General features: G+C 38.6%; 1 protein-coding gene across 1 annotated transcript in view; it reads left to right on the top strand.

The window, feature by feature from the left end:
* LIPC (lipase C, hepatic type) overlaps nt 1-21,075 on the top strand; it is a 46,697-nt gene that overhangs the window by 18,167 nt on the left and 7,455 nt on the right. The window contains exons 2-6 of the mRNA XM_064721893.1: nt 13,163-13,350; nt 14,940-15,119; nt 17,508-17,625; nt 19,097-19,330; nt 20,648-20,890. Coding sequence (XP_064577963.1) covers nt 13,163-13,350; nt 14,940-15,119; nt 17,508-17,625; nt 19,097-19,330; nt 20,648-20,890 — 963 coding nt within the window. The remainder of the gene's footprint in view (nt 1-13,162; nt 13,351-14,939; nt 15,120-17,507; nt 17,626-19,096; nt 19,331-20,647; nt 20,891-21,075) is intronic.

The following is a 21,075-nucleotide window of genomic DNA, read 5'->3' as shown; positions in this document are numbered from 1 at the left end:
AGTTCTTTCTTCTGTTAATGGAAGGTTTGGCTAATAGATTTGTCAGGTCCAGGTAGAAGAACATGTATTTATCTTTTAAAAATAACCTGCCCTTTATGTGAATCTATAGCAGAAAAATATGGGAGTTATTAAAATCACAGTAGAGGGGTAATAGATGGTTCTAATTCAAAATGAACTGAATAGAGTATGACTTTTGCTGCCTGCAGTGGAAGTTGTGTAGTCTAGGCAGTCTCCCATAAATCTGAATAAAACCCAAGACAGCGCTGCAAAACAAAATGAATAAGAAAGGAAAGAGCTTCACTTTCATTTCTAACAACTGAGCCAGCCCCCATGGCAAACGTGATGTATCTCAGCTGATAGATACAGGGCCTGAGAAGCAATAATATACACCAGCTATCAGCACAGTTGCAGATGGATTATCTATTTTCAGAGAGACATGTTTAAAAAAAGAAAGCAAAAAAACTCCACAAGATAACCCAATTGGCCAAAAAACCCCAAACAACAACAACAACCATGACAACAACAAACTCAAAAACCCCCAAATCCCAGACCAATCTGACAAACAGCAGAGTCTAAGATGTCAATTTAATCATGAATTCAATCACAACAACGTCCCATCAGCAATACTGGACATGATGCCTGGGGAGTGCAGAACAGAGACAGCAGCCCAGGTGTGCCCCACACTGAACTTGGTTATAAATTCTCACTTTGTCTGCATTGTCCAGGTCGCACCAGGAACACTCAAAACAGGGAGGACAACAAACACAGCACTGAACTCAAACTGGGATGGAGTGGTGGTGTTGAGGGGCTGTTTTAGCTTTTTTTAAGTTTTCTTTGACTTTCCTTTCATCAATTAGCTCAGTATAAACTGGGATTTTCTTTCTATGATGAAATTATCCTAAACCATCTTCTGCCACTTTCCACTGGCTTGTCACACCCTCTGTGGTTGATTGAAGTTATTGATTTTTCTTTCTTTTTTTAGGTTAAGGTAAAGTCACTTTAATCACTAAGGGTCTACAGAATAAATAATTATAGAAATTACTAGTTTAGTACCTTTCTAACATTTTGACAGAAATACAGAAGCATTTTCATTCACAGAAAATAAACATAATTTCTTAATTGATACTGAGAAATATTTACATAAAATTAATAGAAAATCTGTAATTCTATAAATACAATAATTCAAATATTCTATCAGTCTGTTCACCATAGCTATAGCTACCAGAAACTCTATTAGAACAAAGTTGGGGGTTTTTAAAATTTCCACACCAGAGGCAAATTATTTATTGGAAAAAAGAAAAGACAGCAGTAAACTTAGCAAGCTAGATCTCATGTCTGCTGTGCCACATGGCCAAACCCACATGCTCAGTCAATACAAAACGACTCACTGACCAAGATTTCCTCCAGTGTCCTCCAAAACTCCAGTAGTTTCATTCTAGTAAGAACTATTTCTGTAATGAATTTCCTTTTCTGCCAGAAATAAATTTTTCAAGTGTGTGATCAAGCAGCAAAAAGTTTATTGCTGGCAACATTCTCCCTTTATTTTTTTTTACACATTTTACATTTTATTGATCTTGAACAAGAGTTTTTCTTAAATTAAACATACTATGTTAGCTTTTAAGGAGAACAAAACAACACTCATAACTGCCTGGCTAAAAATCATCCTGTGTTCATTTCTTTTCTCATTACAGAATAGAAAGAAAATAGTTATAGTTATTAAAACTGAGGTGCATGAAGTGCATCTTTGAGAGGGAAAACTGAGTAGCACAGGCAAGAGTCTGATGTGCTGTGCCAGGGAAGGTGGGTGCACAGACCTTTCCCTCCCTGTTATCATTAATTCCCACATTGTCCCAGATATCAGTATGGATGCACATTATCCCTCTCCCCATGGCTATATGCAGAGCACAAGAACAGTGAATTGACACAGAATATTTCTGCTATCATTATTCCCTGTCAGTAAAGCTCAGAATGCAGTTGTTGCTCATTTTCTTAACTGTAAATTGTGTATCCAACTGTCCATGCTGGTTTTGTTACACTTATGAGCCTTTGATAAGCCCAAGAAAACCGTTGCCCTGTTGGAATAAATGGCTTTTCCTGTAGATTTTTTTCCTGCATTTTTCAACTGAGGAAGGAACAGTTCTCAGGAGAGCCTGAGAACTGGGTGGTGAGGACTGTGGCACATGCTACCTTGTCACAGTGCTGTGGGGTTCAGTGCTGGCCTACCAGCAGCTGCAAGGGAATTTGGGGCTCATTAGTATGCTGGTGATGCTCAGCTTATTTCCTATTTTTAACCAGAAATGTCATTCTCCAGCCAAGATGCAGACATGAACGAGAACAAACTTGGCTGGAGCTGACCCTGCTGTGGACAAAGGCAGTGCTGGCAGCTGGCACTGAACTGTTCACATTATCCCAGCCTAAAGAGCAGTGTCCACTCTGAGATCACTTCTTGCACCATGCCGACTTTTACTGATTACATTAGCAGAGGTGGTGATGAGTTTGGTTTGGTTTGGTTTGGTTTTTCAGTGTCAAGTCATGAAGACATTCAGGGAGACATTCATGGAGAGTCTCCAGCTCTAGAACCTGCTCTGAGGACAGGATGAATGCCCCATGTGCAGCATTACACTTGTCACTGGGCTATATTTAGTTGCTTTGCTACATGACAGAGAGGATTTGAATTGTCTGTCTGGGCATGTGGATTTTCTCAGGCCATATAAACAGCACAATGCAATAGGAAGGCTCTATTTTCTTAAGCAAATATTAAACACAATGTGTTTTTAAAAATTAGGATCTGCTATGAATGTTTACTGGGTATTATCAGAGCTTTGAAGGGATGGACCAGAGGGAAAAGGAAATTATGCAATGAACTAGAGAGAGGAGACATGGAAAACAAAATGTTCTGGCAGTGTATAATACATTATCACCTTCTGTGACTTAGCCACATAAACTATGACTATTATAGCTTTGTTTTTGTGTAAAAACTTAGCTCTGAGAATTCTAGGTTGAACTCAAATGTGGTGCCAAATAACTGAGGCTGATAAATTCACCTACTTGGTGTTCCAGGCATGACATGAGGAGGCAAATAATTCTATTTATCTGTACTGTTTATCTTCTGACTGTACTACCAGTCTGGTCACTAGAGATGAACAAAATGATGGCTTAGAGATGAAAGAAAGCCTTAGGGTAATTACAGAGATTCTGTTGTTTAATAAAAGCAAACAATTAGAAATTATTTTTGGGCACAAAATATTACTGCTTGCTAGAAGATGACAATACATGTGTTCTCTCTATTTATAGCTAATTTCTGTATATTTATAATATAGTGAAAAGATTCCAATGTCCACAGTAAAACTGAGTGAGCATCACACACAAGCCAATATACCTGATCTCCATCTGGAAGTGTAAGGAATGAAGAATAACTAAGAGTAAAGCAGTTTTCCAGAAGTTAACAACTGACTGCATGTATGTGTCTCAGGTCATCCTTGGTCAGTCAAGGATTACTGGGTGGCACTCCACCCACTTTTATCATGTCCTGACAGCCACCACTTTCATCCAACTCCTGCAGGAGATCAGTTCACATAAACATGCCCAAATTTCTTCCAAGCAAGATAAATGAGACCAGTTTAAACAGTTAAAACAGGTGATGTGAGGTAACCTAGCCCATTTTCCTTGCAGCAAATGGGCAACATTGGAGCATTGACAACAGAACAGTAAGGGTGGGAATTTCTGGCAGGTAGGAGGTGACAAAAAGCTGGAGGTGGTAACCTCTTTGCTGGTACAGATGGATGCAGACAAGGATGCCAGTCCTATACTCTGAATACACACTAAAGCACATTTAGGTTCTTACATACAAAGGAAAGTCTGCATCCAAATAGTTTTGTTTCTATTGTTACAAAAGTTTTTTTTTTAAAAAGAGAAAAAAAGAGATGTTTTTAAACTGAAAAGTGAATTTATATATAGTGGAAAAAAGAAGCCTTCTAGAAGAACCTTTAACTACTGCTTTACACAAGACTCCCTCCCATTTTGTGTCTTTAATTCTTTGCATATGAATAGCAGTTCCACTTTCTTTGCATTACAAAATATGACAGATTCTAGATAAAACATGCCAACCAAAGTCAGAAGCATGAGCTCTGGTGTTATGTGCACCACCTATGCACAATATGGTAAAGCAGCTTTTGACAAACTTGAGTAGCTAACAGAACAATGCAGAAAGGTGATCTCCACTTTTGTGCACTTGGGTTTCTGGCTCCCCAGTTATTGCTGTCTCCCCCCATTCCCAGAGAAGCAGAGCTCCAAAACTTTGATCTGCAGCGCACCCAGCTGTGGTGTGTCCCTGTGCAGGGGGGAGTGTCCCTGTGCTGTTGTGGCTGCAGCCTGTGGAGTGTCCCTGCCCCACAGAACTGCAGGAACAAGCCCCCAGTTCGGCCTTGTCCCTTCCTACTGTAGGCCCTAATGCAGCTCCTTGACACCCTTCTGTGGCACATCCACACTTTGCAGAGAAGGGCTGGAAAAAATCTGCCCCTCTGACACGGCCCCGGTGCTTTTGTAGGTTTGCTGTGTTCAGCAAGGGCAGCTGCTCACCAAGCAGCAAAACTGAGGCACTGATCTCTCTTCTGGGCTGTGAGATGGCTGTTTCTGGACTGATAACAAACTGCTCCTTTCCCCCACACTGCATCCATGAGGTTTTTTGGTTGTGCTGTGCTCTCAAGCACTACAGAGGAATGTCTCATTAGGTTTTCTCAGCCACATCATAGAAACTTTCACATTGTTGCCCAAATACAATTGGTCTGTAACTATTTGGAGAATTTTTAACTTCTGAGGCTACATATTCTGTGCTAGGCAAATGAATACAGGGATTATAAAACCAGTTTTCCAGGTACTTTCAAAGATACCTTTTCTTATGCTAATAGAAAAATAAGAAAAGGTTTAAGTGGGCTGTGATATTTTTCACAGAACAATCTTGAGTAAATTAAAATGTAAATTTTTCTACAATCACTGCTTTTGGGTGACAAAGCTTTTGCTTAAGTCTTTAGATGCACCCTGCTTCCATTTGATTTTCACATTTGGAGGTTTTGGAAGAATTTGCCTGATCAGTTCTGTGATCTCTTTTCTTATTCCTTATGCTGACTTAGGCAGTTTCTGCAGGAGACTTTTTAGCTTGCTAAGCCAACAACAGCAAACTAACCCAACAGAAAGAAAAATTCCTTTTCACATGTTGGCTGAGTGGACTGAATCAAAGTGCAAGAATCATGGTTGAACTGCTCAGATATGGAGAATTGGGTGCTCTGAATTTCTCATTATCACTTCCATGGATGTACAATTCCCAGGACCAGGAATGCCTGCCCTGCCTTGGGAGCTGGGGCTCCTCCCTCACCAGCAAAATCTTCATCAGCCTCCTGTGCCCACAGAGCAAAGTCTGGCAGTGCAGGGCCTGGCAAGGCTTGGTCACAACACCCACAAGAGGCAGCAGAGCAGAGCTCAGCAGGGATCCTCACTCCTGGGGAGCTGCAGTGCCCCCAGCACCCTGAGCAACAGCAGGGGCTCCCTGTGAATGCTGCACTCCCAGTCCTGGGTGCTGCTCCCACTGGGGTTTGCTACAGGCACTCTCACTTCTTTTCTTTAAATCAGCCCCAATATGCCAGCCAAACACAAAAGGTTGTCTTAAAGATGCAAAATAATAAACTTAAAGAGTTAAGAATATAAACTTAATTTAGAAGAACACGTACCTAAAGACCCCAGAACTGAAGTTTAAGGACATGACAAGGACACACATCAGATTCATAAAAAATTCTGCTAAATAATTTTGATTCTCAGGGGAACAAAAACTTATCCCCTAATCTTGGATGGTTGGTAGTTGTTGGGGCTCCTATCCTGAACAAGCCTCTAGGTACAACCAGAATGCAAATAACAACTCTCAGTTATTAGATTTAGGGGGATTAATCTGCTGTACTAATATGTACATTACATGGATTATTTATATGAGTCCAGAAAGTCCTGTTAAATGAATATCTTAAAACACAAGTAAAATATATAGAATATAGAATATTCTATATATATACTTATATTATATATATATATATATAATATTCTATATATATTCTATATATTCTATTCTATAATATATCTATAGAATATAGATAGGCTCAATCTAAAAATTAACATTTAGGAAGAACAAGGTAGCATAAACACATCCATTACTTCTTCACATTGCTCACAATATTTTAAATTAATCTCTTCAAAGAGAAATTTGCAGGCTTCTTGTTACCCTTCCATTGTGAGATCAATTCTGAACATCTTCCCTTGCAGCATCTGGCAACTGAATTCTTGACTTTGTTTGTGTTTTCCAGACTGTCAGATTTAATACATTCGATGTTTAATGATTCCATCCTCACCTTTAAATTTATGGAGGATTTTCTGTTTTAATCCCAGAAAATATCACAATCAAAATCCCTACTCCTAGAAGATGAGGCCTCACTTAGCAAAATAGACACTCTTTTTGCAAAGGTTTAAAGCTTCAAACTTAAAATCACCACAAGCTTATAGTAAAATTTAACATTGCCCATGCTTGTTGATTTTTCCCCACTAAAGCAGATCCATTTTGCTTTGCAAAGCAAAGCAAACTTGGCCTCAGCACACTTTCATGGTGCTGCCCTTCTGGATTCTGTTGAACAGCTCCTGGAGACAGAACACAAGGCTGCTTCATTAAACATCCACCAGCAAATCTAATGTGTGAAAAATTTCAACAACTCATTCATAGTTCAGCTAGTTTATGATAAATTTCTCATCAACAAGACATCACAAGCAGAGATCAAAGAAACTCCAGGGAATGATTTCTCTTCTGATATTCAGAAACTTGTGAAGGTGGGAAGTCTAAAGAGAATGAGCAAGGGCAGCTGATTAAATAAGAAAGTTTGTATTTCCAACTCTGGAAGCTAGTTATAAAATAAAACCTCATCCCAAGCAGGAAAACAAATCAAATGGGGGGAGAAGGTATTTTTGCTTGAACTATAGTATTTAGCATCAGGCATACGTTGTTCACAAGAAGGGTTTGACTGGCTTGGAGATTCACAATTCCTGTTCACAGATCAAAACCAGCATGAACAGAAGCATCTGGGATTGTTCTACCCCTGCAGAACCCTTTGTTCCTGGCTTTCATTCATTCTGCTGTCCACTCCTGCTTAGAGCAAATTACTGGGAGACACTTCTTGGAACAGGAATTCCAAATTTCCAAGTAATACTTGCAGATCATACACTGATTTTTCCAGTTGTTTGGCAATAGGTTTAGCACAATAGGTTTAGTTATATGTGCTTTCAGGTAGCCTAAAAATCAATTACATTAACAATCACACTGTTCTTCCCTTTGGAACACAGTGATTTTGTTAATCAATTTCTTAGTGTTCAAAATGTGGAAAGCAACTTAAATCTTCCCAGTTTGGTTCATGTCAGTACAACTGCTAAAAAAGCCCATCTAAATAAAAATTGAATGTTAAAAATTTTCCTTCAATGTGACATACTGTTGCAAAATTCAAATACCTAGGACTACAGGAACTGAAATAGCAGATCTAACCAGAGACACCCTAAAAATCTGATCAGAGATATATCAATTCTGAATGGTCTAGGAAAAAAAGAATCACATATATCTTGAAAGTTAGTGGTTTACTTATGCCTTGAAGCACTTTGAAGGTTATCCAGCCTACAGCAGCTGTTTGGCTCACATCTCCTTCATCTGCATTAAGAACCATGCTCTGGGCCTGGAAAAAGTGCTCAGCAATGCATGGCTGCACAGCAAAGATTTAGAAATTGGATATTTTATGTACATGGTCTCTGAATATTAAACACTTGAATCTGCTAAGACAAATGCCCAACGTAATGTTTCACTCGCATTAAATACTGTAATAATGGGGGGAATGTCACATGCTCTATCAAGTGCATGTAAATATTGTAGTATTTATAAACAGCATTTAACAACTGTGTATATATTTTTAAGATATACACTTTCTATGTGTGTTTGCACTTTACACAACACACTGTGGTTCATAATTGTCCATTACAGCTGTGTAATTTATATCATTATCTTACATATTATATTCTAACACATCATTATACTATTACATAGCACTACTTTGCTGCCCTCTAATACATATTTACCTCTACTGGTTTCCAGAGTTTTGGTCCCAGAACACCTTGAAATCCTACAAACTTTGAAGTTACCAGGAAACAAAATGAAACAAATATTTTTTTCTCTGCTCTTCTCAAATTTGGAATTCTGCACCCAAACCTCAAATTCTGCCAGAGGCCCAGAAACTGAATTCTCCCTGTCACTGCAGTAATAGGTTAAAATTGCAGCACTGTGTGCCCTTGCAGTGCTGCCAAGAGGCAGCTTTATTTCACTTGAAATTGAGATTTAAGGCTTTGAGTAAGACACAAATCACATATCTAGCAATCTAACTCACTGGACCTTAGCATCATGACTTTTAAAAAGCAGTTTTTATCATTTTATACATATTTTCCCTATGACTGGAATCACAATGTGCAAAGGTACCTGGTGTTATGGGTAGAAGGGATTAAACTCTTATTAGAAGTTCTCTGTGCTGTTAATAGTTTCAGTAGCACTTTGCATTGTCCTGTGCAGACAGTATCAAGTATTCCACAAAATGGAATTTTCTGTAACAGCTTTCACTGGACTTCTGGAAAGGCCTGCAGAGCTCAGCAACAATTTGCCCATTTTCATAATGGCTCACCCCAAACTTACAGAGACAAATCTTTGTAGGACACCATTGTGAGGCCCCTTTTACTAGGAGAGAGCTGTACTAGAGCACCAAACAAAAGTACTTGAGAAATTCCTTGTGAACTCAGGTGATGGCAATTGGTATACTCTGGGATCATCTATACAAGGAAAATTGAAACAAAAATTGCATGACAGCATTAATAAAAGTTCTAGGACTCGTTCTGTACACAGAACGTACTTAAAATACATCCCAGTAAATTCCTCTTCCTCTTAAAGAGTTTCATTTGAAAACAAATTCATTCAGTAATTGATAAAAAGTCTAATTTCTGGACAGACTGGCATGGAAATAACTTTTGTAAACAGTGTGCACTACAGAGGTTTTAGAAGAAATATCTACAGGCATCTACTGTAAAAGATAAGTTTGGAGAAATTCAGGATACACTTAAAATGATCAAAGCCTTTTAATACCATATCAGTGAAACCATCAAACTCTTGCTTAGATGAACACACCTAGTGACTGTCAAAGCAAAAAGTTTTTATCTGCTGTAAAAACAGGATTTCCCCTCAGTTATTTTGGTTTAACTAAGACTTTCAGACAAAAACAGTAAAACAAAACAATTTTATTATTTAAAAAAATAATTATTTTAAAAAATCAAAGGACATAATGGAAAAAAACAGGAACATATTGGAGAGGCAAGAGGAAAGGAGACAAGAAGAATGGGAGGAGAGGGAGATTAAAGCAAAATAGAACACATCCTTTAAAATTCTCCTAATATTTTTTGTAAGACACAGGTTTCTTGGAAGTAGAAAAATTTGAAGGGACTAGATGCCAAGTTACCACTCAGAATAAGATTTTTCGATGCTTAGTCCTATTCCCTGAATGGAACAAAGGCCACTTTGGTAGCCTGAGATTTAATTATTCTCAACCCAGGCAGATTCCCCCACTTAAGGCTTGAGTATCCACTTTCCCTTTTTTCCTACCTCCTTTGCACTCAATCATCTTCCAGGCCCTGCTGACCTCTCATTTTCCCCATTGCCCTTCTACAAACTGAGACATTCATTTGTCTCTTTCTGAGTACCAGAAGGCTGCCAAGCAGAAATATTCACAAGGAGAGTTTGCTGGAATAGCCACAACCAAAAATTCATAAACAAAAACCAAACAAAAAAGTAAATAAACCCACAACTGACTAACTTTGTGCAGCCAAGCTGGTTGCACATGTGGCTGTTGTACACCCACCCCCCTCAGGTCAGGGAATAAATCTATTATCCAGCTCTCTGCCCTGCAGGGCTGTCCCATGGCCCAGCAAGTGAGTTTTACTCAGCAATGCCTTCCTGTGCTAATATTCTAAAGATACTGATATTTCTATCTTCTCATTGTTCTGGTTTTGTGTATTAAACACATGTTCCTGGTGTATGTATTTAACTTCTCATGCTATGGAATGCTGTGACCCAGAAATCCTGCTGAATTTCTGACATAGCAAGTTGGCACCAGGAAAGTGATTTCACTGCAGGATCACAACAAAAAATGTAAGGCCATAGGAAGAAAATGAACTCCCACTTCCAGGACAGCTACCCTAAAACACAACTCAAAAACTGTCTTAGCTATTGCAAGACAGCCTATATTTTAAAATCAAAATTCCACCTGTCATGAGAGTATCAGTATATGGGAAATGGTTCCAAGGGATTTGCACATAAGTAACAGAGGTGTTCTCCTGGTCCCAAATTTCAACTTCTGTTCAGACTTAATGAATTAATTTTTCAATTGTCTAAGGATTAGGTGAGAACCACTGAAATATCCTCTTCAACCCAAGCTCCATGACAGGAAGAAGGATGCTGACCATTATTTTTCTGAAGTGGAAAAGCTACTTTCCTTACTTGGAAATGCCAATTTTACTCAAAATTTTTATGCTGTACTGTACGATGAATTTAAAGTGCATGACTAGTAAATACTAAAATTTTACTCTTAACATTAGATACTTTTACTATACTTCATCCTCATTACTTCTCATGTTTAGGCAATTTTTGTGCTATGAAGCAGATATTTTGTAGCTGTATTTCTATACCTAAGCAGACACAATACATAAATGTATTTTAATTGTGGATCTCTCTCCCAGAAAAGCACAGGATATTTATAGCTTCAAACCCTGGACAGCATCTAGACCTTTGTCCAGTTTCCAGGAGAGTTTTCATTAACGAGTTTAAAGCAGTGCTACCACATCTGGAAATTTCAGAAGGAATTCCACAATTCTATATTTAGGAACACCTTCTTATCTTTTGGGGTGATTCAATCCAAGTCAGCCTGCTGGATGAACCTGCTTATTTTGTTCAACTGGGAATCTCTCTTCATTTTACTTTTCAATAAGAAAACATCTCAAGTCAAATATAAAAATGCTCTGGTTTGTCTGCCCAAAACTAACTCCAAAACATTTCACAAGAATCTGCTATGTTGCAATGTTTACAAAACCAGCCTCCAGTGCACCTCACAGAAATACTGTTAATACAAAGTAAAGGTAAAGGGCTGAACCTACTTTGGGGTGTCAAGAATTCACAAAAGCCTTTCTCACTCATGATTACTGAGCTGCTCTGTGGGAAGGTAATTTATGGAAGCTCACAGACCACAGTGGCCACACTGCAGTGCCTTTGCTGAGAGAATACATGTCAGAGTAGGATATTCTAAGGAAAAGGAAATTAATCAGCAACCCGCTCACCTGGTATTTTTCCAAAGCAAAACTCTTTGGAGGCTCAGAGAGATCTCTGCACACTTAAATGTAATTACCATGAAAAAATCTTTAGCAGTTGAATTGTGTTGTTCTTGCAAACTGACCTATGAAACTTCCCAGTTCCCTGCGGCCATGTCACTGAGTCACTGCCATGACATTTGCAGCAAGAGGCTGTTGTGGGAGCCTGGCACCTCACACACTATTTCCTTCTCCAAGTCATTACACAGATTAACAGATTGAAGCAGTTCCTTATTGAATAACACATCTGATCCTATAGGAACTTCTAACTTGTGGCAGCCAAGAAGAAGTTCAAGAAGTGTTTTTAATCCCCTCTCCCAGATTTACCAGCAAAACAACACTCAGCCATTAAAGCACCACAGCACTTTCCAGCAGTGTCTGAAGAAAACAGCTTTTTATCAGACTTGTTTTCTGTACTTTGTACAAACAGTACAGAGTGACAAAGCGCCTTTGCATTGCACAAACACTGAGAGAGCAAAAAGAAAATGAAAACAAGGCGTTAAACAAAGAAAGGATGTGTACAATGGAACAGGCACCAAGCTACTTTTTTTTGGTTTGTTTTTCTTTTTCTGCTAAAAATAGAACACAATGCTTACTTTTGTGTAGAGATTACTCACTAAAGGCTGGAAAACCAGCCAATAAGAATATCAACATCATTAAAGCTCTTTCTAATTTTCAGTTCTTTATGTAGATTCACCCTTTCCTGACATTACTTACTTCAGAAACTAAGTTCCTCTGCATAAGAAAAAAAAAATCCAACAGAAGTTCTTTAAAGTGGACATTGTAAGGGAGAAGTGATCAGACTTAGTCCTATGGCAGTTAAAAGTGTCCTGAAATTACAAATTTTATCTACCAAACCTTCTGTAACTTTGAAGCTTTTAAAATTCCAGCTCTTGTACAAGGCTGAATAGATTTCTTCAATAATGTTTCCCAGCAGTAAAACATAACATTGCCTGTCCATTGGAATGAACAACAATTAGCAACAAACAGAGAAAAGTGCACATCCAATGCAGGTCAGTTTAGGAGTTTTCTTCCAGAACTGCTACACACTTAAACAAATTAAATATGCTGTTTTATCATGTCTTGTCATTACACTGAAATGAAACATTGAATAAGCTATTTTACCTAAAAACAAAGTCATCAAAAATATTACAACTAAAATAAAAACATGCTGTTTTGCCTTTTCAGAGGAAAAAAAAAAGAAGTATGATGTGGTCTAACAGTTTTAAGCAGTCACCCAGGTCTCTAAGCAGTTATAGCCCTGAACAAAATGTTATTTTAGTGTAATGATGCTTGCTCAGCAATGACTGGCACATTAGTAGAAATGCTCTGCAGAGATAAGAGCCTCTGAATGCCCCTGTCTGTGCACGACTCCATGGTCAAGTGGTAACACCTGTACTGTGACCTTACAATCCTTGTGCATTGCAAGGGCCTGCAGCAATCAGATCCCCATTCCTGTGTAACTGTTCTTGTTCACATAGAGGGACTCAGAGGCACATCTAGACCATCTCAGACTTTGAAAGAGTTCACTCTTTTGGCCCAAAATGTACAGCTTAGGCCCACTGGAACAAGCAACAATTATACACAGGAGGAGTTCCAAGCTCACCCATTTACTGTTTGACAAACTGTGTTGCACCAGTAACTGCTCCAGATTTTCAATTCCTTCCTATTATGGCTGTGGTCACAAATTTCATTTCAGAGGCACTGAGATCATGGAGTGAACTCACTAGAGGAAAGAAAGATCAGCAAAACTTCGAAACCAGATTTCAACTCTATACAGACAGAGCTGGAGGCAGCTGCCAGATTTTTGTTAATCAGCTGGAGACTCTTGACAAATGCCATTTCAATGCCTCTCTTCCTCTGGTGATGATAGTCCATGGCTGGTCGGTATGAGCTCACACTTTATTTTTAATTCTTGCTACATCTGATTTGATATACTTTCCTTCTCATTATGCTACAGAAGCAACTTCAGAAATAAGGTCGTGATACAAAGACGATAGATTTCACTGGTACCTATCATGGCTAGAAAAAATACAAAGTGCATATTCCTGACAGATTCTGAAGGAATGGTCTACAAGCAATTTTTCACATGAGACTCCCATGCCAAGGATTAAATTCAGCCCTGGTTTAAAGCCAGCAGAGCTTGAACAAGTAGCTGAATTAATGTGCTATGCCCTGGAGAGCAGAACATCAGTATCATTTCTCTGATATGCTCACTGGCAGATATTTACAGACTTCTTGAAAAGTGGCCACAATATCCCCATATCTTTCTCACAGATACACCTTTAAAAAGAACTTCTCCACAAGCCCCTTCTGTTGGAAGCAAAGCCTTCAACATCAATTATCACTGAACTGCTGCCAGCTAAACTGTAAAAAACCAATTCACCATAAAAAATCTTTCTCAAAAGCATGCCAATAGTAAGAGTGACAATTCATCAGCTTCTCAGTTGGAAAAGAAACAAAAGAAAAGGCAGGATAAGAAAAAAAGTAATTTTAACAGATCCTTAAATGCTCATAGCACCAATGCAATCACCTAAGGTGGCACAATGGATCTTTCTTGCACATCTGCAAATATGCAGAGGAACTTTGAACGCCCCCTGTGATGCACGTAACTCCCTTAACAAATGAGACAGATACATTTAACTCCCTTAGTAAAAAAAATTAAACTCCCTTGCAAAAAAAATTAGATTAGTTCAAAAGCTACATCCTCCTCAAGCCACGGGCCTGAAGCTGCTGCCAGTGAAATTCATCATTCACATTAACTTAATTTGCAGAGGTGTTGGATCCTTAGAGGAGTGTGTGTGGAAATCCAGACCTGAGACTCCCAAATTCTAATACATTAGAAGAGATAAGGTTATTTTATCAATTGAGGAAATAGAATAACAATTAAATCTGATAGATTAAATAATAATTCTAGTCCATAAAATCAGAAACATGCTTTGATGCAAGAAAATTGTAACCAGCTATTCAAAAAGGAATGACTCAAAACAAGCAGCTCTCCATATGGAATGGCTAGAGATGACAAATGCTTGCTGGTCTGCAATCCTCCAGCTTCCCTTCTCCAATTTTTTTAGCTTATACTTAAAGGGATAGCTGCTCTTGAATGAAATCAGACATTTCCTGGGCATTTCTGTCTGTATTTAACCAGTATTTTTAACCAGTACCTATTAACCAGTTATCTCTGGATGAGTTAAAGTATTTGGGGACATAATTTTCACTTATAAGAGATCCTATTAAAAAACACACACTATTATACCCTTATTATATTACTCCTTTTTTTTTTTGGTCCAACAAAACCTACAGATTCTCAGCACTGAAGCAGGCTGGGGCTCCTAAACTCTAGTTATCAGCATTAATCTCTCCCTGTTCATACTGTGTTTTTTGTTTCATGTTTTTCACAAGAAACATTTGGCAGAGACTGCTTTCCCATAACAATGGTTTTCTTATTGTTTGGGGTTTTTTCCCAACTGTAACAGGTGGATGGGATATTGGAAAGCTGGATTTGGAAAATGGCAGCAGCTCTGAAGTCCCACCCTGAGCCGATGAACGTGATCATTGCAGACTGGCTGACCCTGGCTCACCAGCACTATCCCATTGCCGTGCGGAACACGCGCACCACGGGACACGAGATCGCGCGCTTCCTGCAGTGGCTGGAGGTGAGAACGCTGCACCAACACGTTCCCTGGAAAAGATGTTTGGTTTTACACTTCCACAACCTTTCTGAAACACTGGGCTTGCTAATGCTTTCCTTTCCATCACTCACATTTCTCTAATGAAGTGCATGTTTTTCTTCCATAAACTTTCATATGACTCTGTGAAACTCTCATCATGCAGGAGGTCAAAGCAAGTGGTCTTGTTTATGAAAATATTTTTATATTTCTTTAGAGGTGAGATCGTTTCCTGCTACTTTGACTTTTCCATAGCATGTGTGTGGGCAGCTGACACTGTTCCATATGTAGAAAACAGGCAGACATCACCATTTGCAAGACATAAGTACAGGAAAATGAGTTTGTTATCTGTGCTCAACTTCTGCTTTTAATGCAGAATTCAATCCCGACACTGTGTCTGATTTTTGCTGCAGTTTCCCAAAGATTAGGACAAAATAATGGCTTAGAGATCCAGAATGTAAAGGGAGACTTTCAAGAGGACAGACATGCTTCACAAAGCCGATGGCATGGAGGCAGCAGTGAGTACAGAGCCACACTAATGCAGTGACTATTTACCAAAACTCCTGCTACATGGCAGCAGGGCCATGGCTGGACTGAAAAGGCTGCAGCAGAGTCTGCACAGGATCACCGGTCTCCAGCACAATTTAAGAAAAGGCAGAAAGCAAACAGTAGAATGAGAATCACTCATACAAACCAGGAACTCTAAGCAACTCTTATTGTATCAATCTCTAACATTAAGTACTTAATTTGAAATGAAATTATGCTTCTATACCTGACAATGAATTTTAGAGTACATTACTTTAAATATGGTGAGGCCTAAGGTGGAAGAGAAATTTACTGTAAGGCTGAAAGGTTTGGAGCAAATACCATTAAAGGCCTAAGCAGGAACAGCAGGGCTAGAAGGAGCTGTCAGATACCACACCCAGTTAGGGACAAGAGGAACAAAAGAGGAAGCAGCAAAGTCAGAGTCCCTATTTTTCATTGTGATATTAGAAGAAATTTCAGCTCTTGGTCAAATATAGTTTAACGTGCTGGAGCCTAAAGTAATTTTTTGAAGCTGTTTAATTATTGAATTAATCAAATGGTGGACTTTGATCAGTTCCCAGGAGGACATACCACATTGTCAACAATAAAGACATTCAGTGATTTCCCAGTGTCAACGAACAAACCAAGGCTTGAATAAATTACTCCTTGCTCCAGTATTGTAGGTGGTTACTCTTTTGCTGTGATGTGTTCCAGAATTTAAATATACCATAAATTTTCACAGCATTGAGTGTCTCCAACCAGTAAATGTTCCTCACATTGAGAAGCACCCCTCCAGAGTTTAACAGTTAAACCCCCTTCATTCCAATTCCCACCATTATTTTTCTGCTATGCTTCTGTCTACTTACAGGCAGATAATTATTTCAAAGATTCTCAATGGACGTAACAAAACCTGCAGTGCCACACAACATTTTAATAAAGAATAAGGAACAAACAATAAGTAAATATTAGTGCTCTTATTTCAAGTATAGGGCATGATCAGTAACAGCCTCAATAGCATCCATTTCAGTATCATCTGACAAGAAAATTGGTCAGATCTTGTGATTTCTAAGAGCTGTCTCTCTCACACAAGAAGTCTGCCAAGTTTCACTTCATCTTCAGAAGAGATTGCTATTGAGACTGCACAGCCACTCCACTGAGAGAGGCAACATTCACAAAGAAATTGAAAGTGAGGTTTGCCTTTCCTGCAAGCAAAATATGCCACATTTTTCTTTACAAGTCAGATAAACTTTAAACCTTGCAGCTCAGGTGAAATGCTCAAGAGGTACCATTGATTGGGTAGAAAGAAGGCCAATTCTGCTTCAATAGGTTTGTTACAAATCAGACACACATCTTTGTACAAGGAATATCACTGCCGTATCATTTAACATGCCTGATCAATATTTTGATCCCTTTAGTTTGACTTGTGATGGTATCTCAGGCAAAAAAAAAAAAAAAAAGACACTTTTGTAGGGGATTATTTTACCCTGAAATTAAAGAAGAAATATCCATTTTATAATAATAGGAAAGCCAAATGCTGCTGACAAAAGGCAGTGAACACCTGCATCAAATGACTGACAACAAACAAGAAAAATTCCACTGTGTTGATGGTTTTCCTGTGCATAGAAGATAAGAGGCAGTGCCCAAATGTGTGGCATTTTCCTGCTGCATGAAAAAGAATCAAGGAATAACATTCCAACAGGAATTTACTGAATGATTCATGCACCTCGTTTGACCACCATCAACATACAAATTCCTTGTGCTATAATTCCCAGTATTCCTAACATGTAATAGATATTTCACTGTTTACTTTTCACATTTCTTCATCTAAATCAAGGTGCCACTATCTTCCAGGAATCTGTTCAATTTTCCAGAAGCAATGCTCATCTAATTGGATACAGCCTGGGAGCTCATGTTTCAGGATTTGCTGGAAGTTTTATCAATGGTACAAAAAAGATTGGAAGAATTACAGGTAAAAGACCTTTAAAAAAACTAACAGTCAACTGAATCAAGTTATGAAGATATTTGACATATCAATGTCATATTGACAATTAGCTGCTGAATAGCAATATTCAGCAGAGTTTAGAAGTTTCATCTCATTGGTGCTGGTTGCTTAAATTTGTCTCTTATCCACTCCCAGTAACACCTTAAACTAAATGTTAGCCACTAATCCTGGATCTTTGGCCACTGTCTTGACCCAAAGTCATTCAAATACTGCTCATTATTAGTGAGTAACTTAAAAAATATATTAAGGAAATTGTCTGACTGTGCTTGAGCTTTCAATTGTGGGACAGTGCCCATATAGTGAATTCAAAACAGTTCTTGTGTGGCAAAAATGAGAATTCTGGATTACATTTTACAACAAGCATATCATCAGAGTACCCCTAGTAGATGCTTAAAGTAAACAAAGTTAACCCTAAAACTTGATTACCTAGCGACATTCTGAACCTTCTGTAATGTTTTGTAACTGTACTAATTATGAGTGTAATGAAAATACATTTATATATATAAAAATATATATATATACTATATACATATATATACATATATATACACATATATATTTATATCTATATGTATATAGTGTATTGATACACTATATACAGTACCTCATCTAATACACAGTGACAGCTTAAAAAACCCAAACAAAATGAAAGCAGAAGTGCATTTTACACAAGACCCACATCAACTAAGTTATCAGAAAAGACATTTTACTTGCTGCCTGTGTTACTAGTCTCGTCTGGTTATATCTATGCAACTATATATTATTCCACAATACCAACTGAAGAATATAAAATTTAGAAGCTTGTCCTCAAAGCTGAGTGCAGCTTTAAACTAAGCACAAAGTTCTCTTCCTGAATCAATTCCCAACCAAGAAGACCACCATGCAAAAAAGTCCAGAAAACAAAAATCAGCAAGACTCCCTAAGTGGAGTATTATTTCTCTGAATACTGTAATAATCTGCCTTGAAGATTTTTTAAGCTGAAGAATTATTATAAATAAAATCTAGCAGGCATACAGGGTTTTTAAACAATAATTGGAGCTTTATAAGGTTTTAGGTCCCACATGTGGGCTAAAAGTCAATCTTGCTGCAGGACTGGTGTCTTCCAAAGGACCTCTGAAACACACAACCTCTAGAGTTTGAAAGAACAAAATTATGTCAAGGTCCCTCAAGTGCCACCGGCAGCAGCACAGTTTGTCTCTGACAAACACGTCTGTCTCTGGGCTGTGTCCTTGAGCAGGTCCCAGTTAGTGTTTGTTCCAGGGCCTGTGTTTGCTTTAGGTGTAACCCTCTGTGGAACAAGTGTTGTTATTGTTTCCATCAGGGAAAGACCTTGTAAAGCACCAGGTGCTGCCTGTTTTCAGACATTTATCCCAGACTTACAGCAGTAGAATATTCCTTGTGCACTATATGACAATGGGATTATTTGCATTTGTTGCAGGCCTTGACCCTGCTGGGCCCCTGTTTGAGGGAATGTCACCCACAGACCGTTTATCTCCAGATGATGCAAACTTTGTGGATGCAATTCATACCTTCACCAAACAGCACATGGGCCTCAGTGTTGGCATCAAGCAGCCTGTGGCTCATTTTGACTTTTATCCCAATGGAGGCACCTTCCAGCCTGGCTGTCACATCCTGCACGTGTACAACCACATTGCACAGCTGGGGATTGCTGGTAAGCACCAATGGCACCCGGTGGGAGCCACCAGGGCAGCTGGACTGAGCCTGTCTGGTGCTCTTAAACAGCATCTAAGGATTATCATTATCACCCTTATATGCAAGGTATTTTCTGTTTAGAGATTAATTATCTGATTTTTACGTGTCATGAGTTCATATTGGTTTTACTGACTCCAGCAAGGAATTGAGCTGCCTAGCACTCCTGAAAATGAGGCCATGAGCATCCTGCTGTCAAGCACCTCTGAATAATTTAATGGTATTTGTTTCAACAGTAGAAGAGATGAGACAATTTATTCTAATTAAGCCAGATTGTCTAGTGTGCCATTAATTATATCAAATCAAATGAAACACAGGTCTGTACTACTCACCTCCACAGCTCACCTTTTCCAACTCCACGTCCTTCGGTGGCACAGATGATGCTCTCTCCAGGACCTGAGTGCCAGTGTTCCAGGCTAGCTTTTATTTATAGAAGCTTGTTATCAATGTACCTAAACATAAACCTATAGAGAAACTGATGCAAGATACTGAAAAAGGTCCCGATGTGCAGTGACAACCAAAAGTGCTGGCTGAAAACCCTCCAAGAGCCCTGCTCACCCAGCAATGACATTGCAGAAGCACTTCTCAATCATCCTCATGCAATGCCTAAATCTGGGCATTACTTGTTAGAAGATAAATCATGACAAACGTGAAACCAAGCATCAGCTCAAAGCTAATCAACACAGACATAAAACATCCTATTTGCACAAAATAATTTTTGCAATTTGATAACATTTTAAGAATATACTTCTCATAATGCAGGCCTATTTAATACTTTTATTGAGTTTAATAAAATTTTTCCTCCTTTTTTCCAAGCAGCAACTGCAAGAAAAGTTCAATTCAACATAGGTGTCAGTCTAATAGGGACAAAATATTGCTGCCTAAGCATCCAAATCCAATAGTGTTCAGCCATTCCAAATGAGACTGCTGTCTTTAATGTGGCATGATCTGAAAGACTGCACATCAACTCAGGCTGTATTGACAAAAACAACCAGAACACTGAAATCAAGGTTCATATTTACAGTCTGATACAATCAGGGCTAGAGAAGTTTAAGAGAAAATTATTTATTATCATGCAAGTTCAGCCATTTTATTTTTGAATGATCTTAAAAACTGTGTATGATTTCTAAGGCAAAACCATGATGCAAAGGGTAAGTGTGTGTGGGGGGAAACAATATCATATGTTTATAGTTTATAGTTGGCTACAGTACTACTCTGCAGTTGAAATGGTAAACAAAAAAAACCAAGGGCATGTAAAATTTTGTTGCATTTTTTTCAGGCATCACTCAAACTGTGAAATGTGCCCATGAGAGGTCAGTTCACTTGTTCATCGACTCTCTGCTGCACAAGGACAAGCAAAGCACAGCGTACTGGTGCAACGACATCAACACTTTCAACAAAGGGCTGTGCCTCAGCTGCAAGAAGAACCGCTGTAACACCCTGGGCTACAACATCAGGGAGGAAAGGCTGCCCAAAAGCAGACGACTCTTTCTGAAAACAAGAGCGCATATGCCCTTCAAAGGTTTGTGGGAATACTTTTTAGTGTCCAGATTGATCACAAAGTAGAAGTCTGAGCCTAAGCTTTGTGATCCTATATACTCATTCATTAAAGCTTATAAAATCTGTGAGAATAATCAATTTGCTGAGACAACTGAGAGTCCCAGTAGGCTATCTTGATGCCCTTTCATCCAGACCCTGGCTCTCATA

Source organism: Zonotrichia leucophrys, chromosome 10 (genome assembly GCF_028769735.1).
Source record: "Zonotrichia leucophrys gambelii isolate GWCS_2022_RI chromosome 10, RI_Zleu_2.0, whole genome shotgun sequence".
NCBI classification, from domain to species: domain Eukaryota; kingdom Metazoa; phylum Chordata; class Aves; order Passeriformes; family Passerellidae; genus Zonotrichia; species Zonotrichia leucophrys.
Note: the sequence above shows the minus strand (reverse complement) of the source record. Positions and strands in the feature narration are given on the sequence as shown.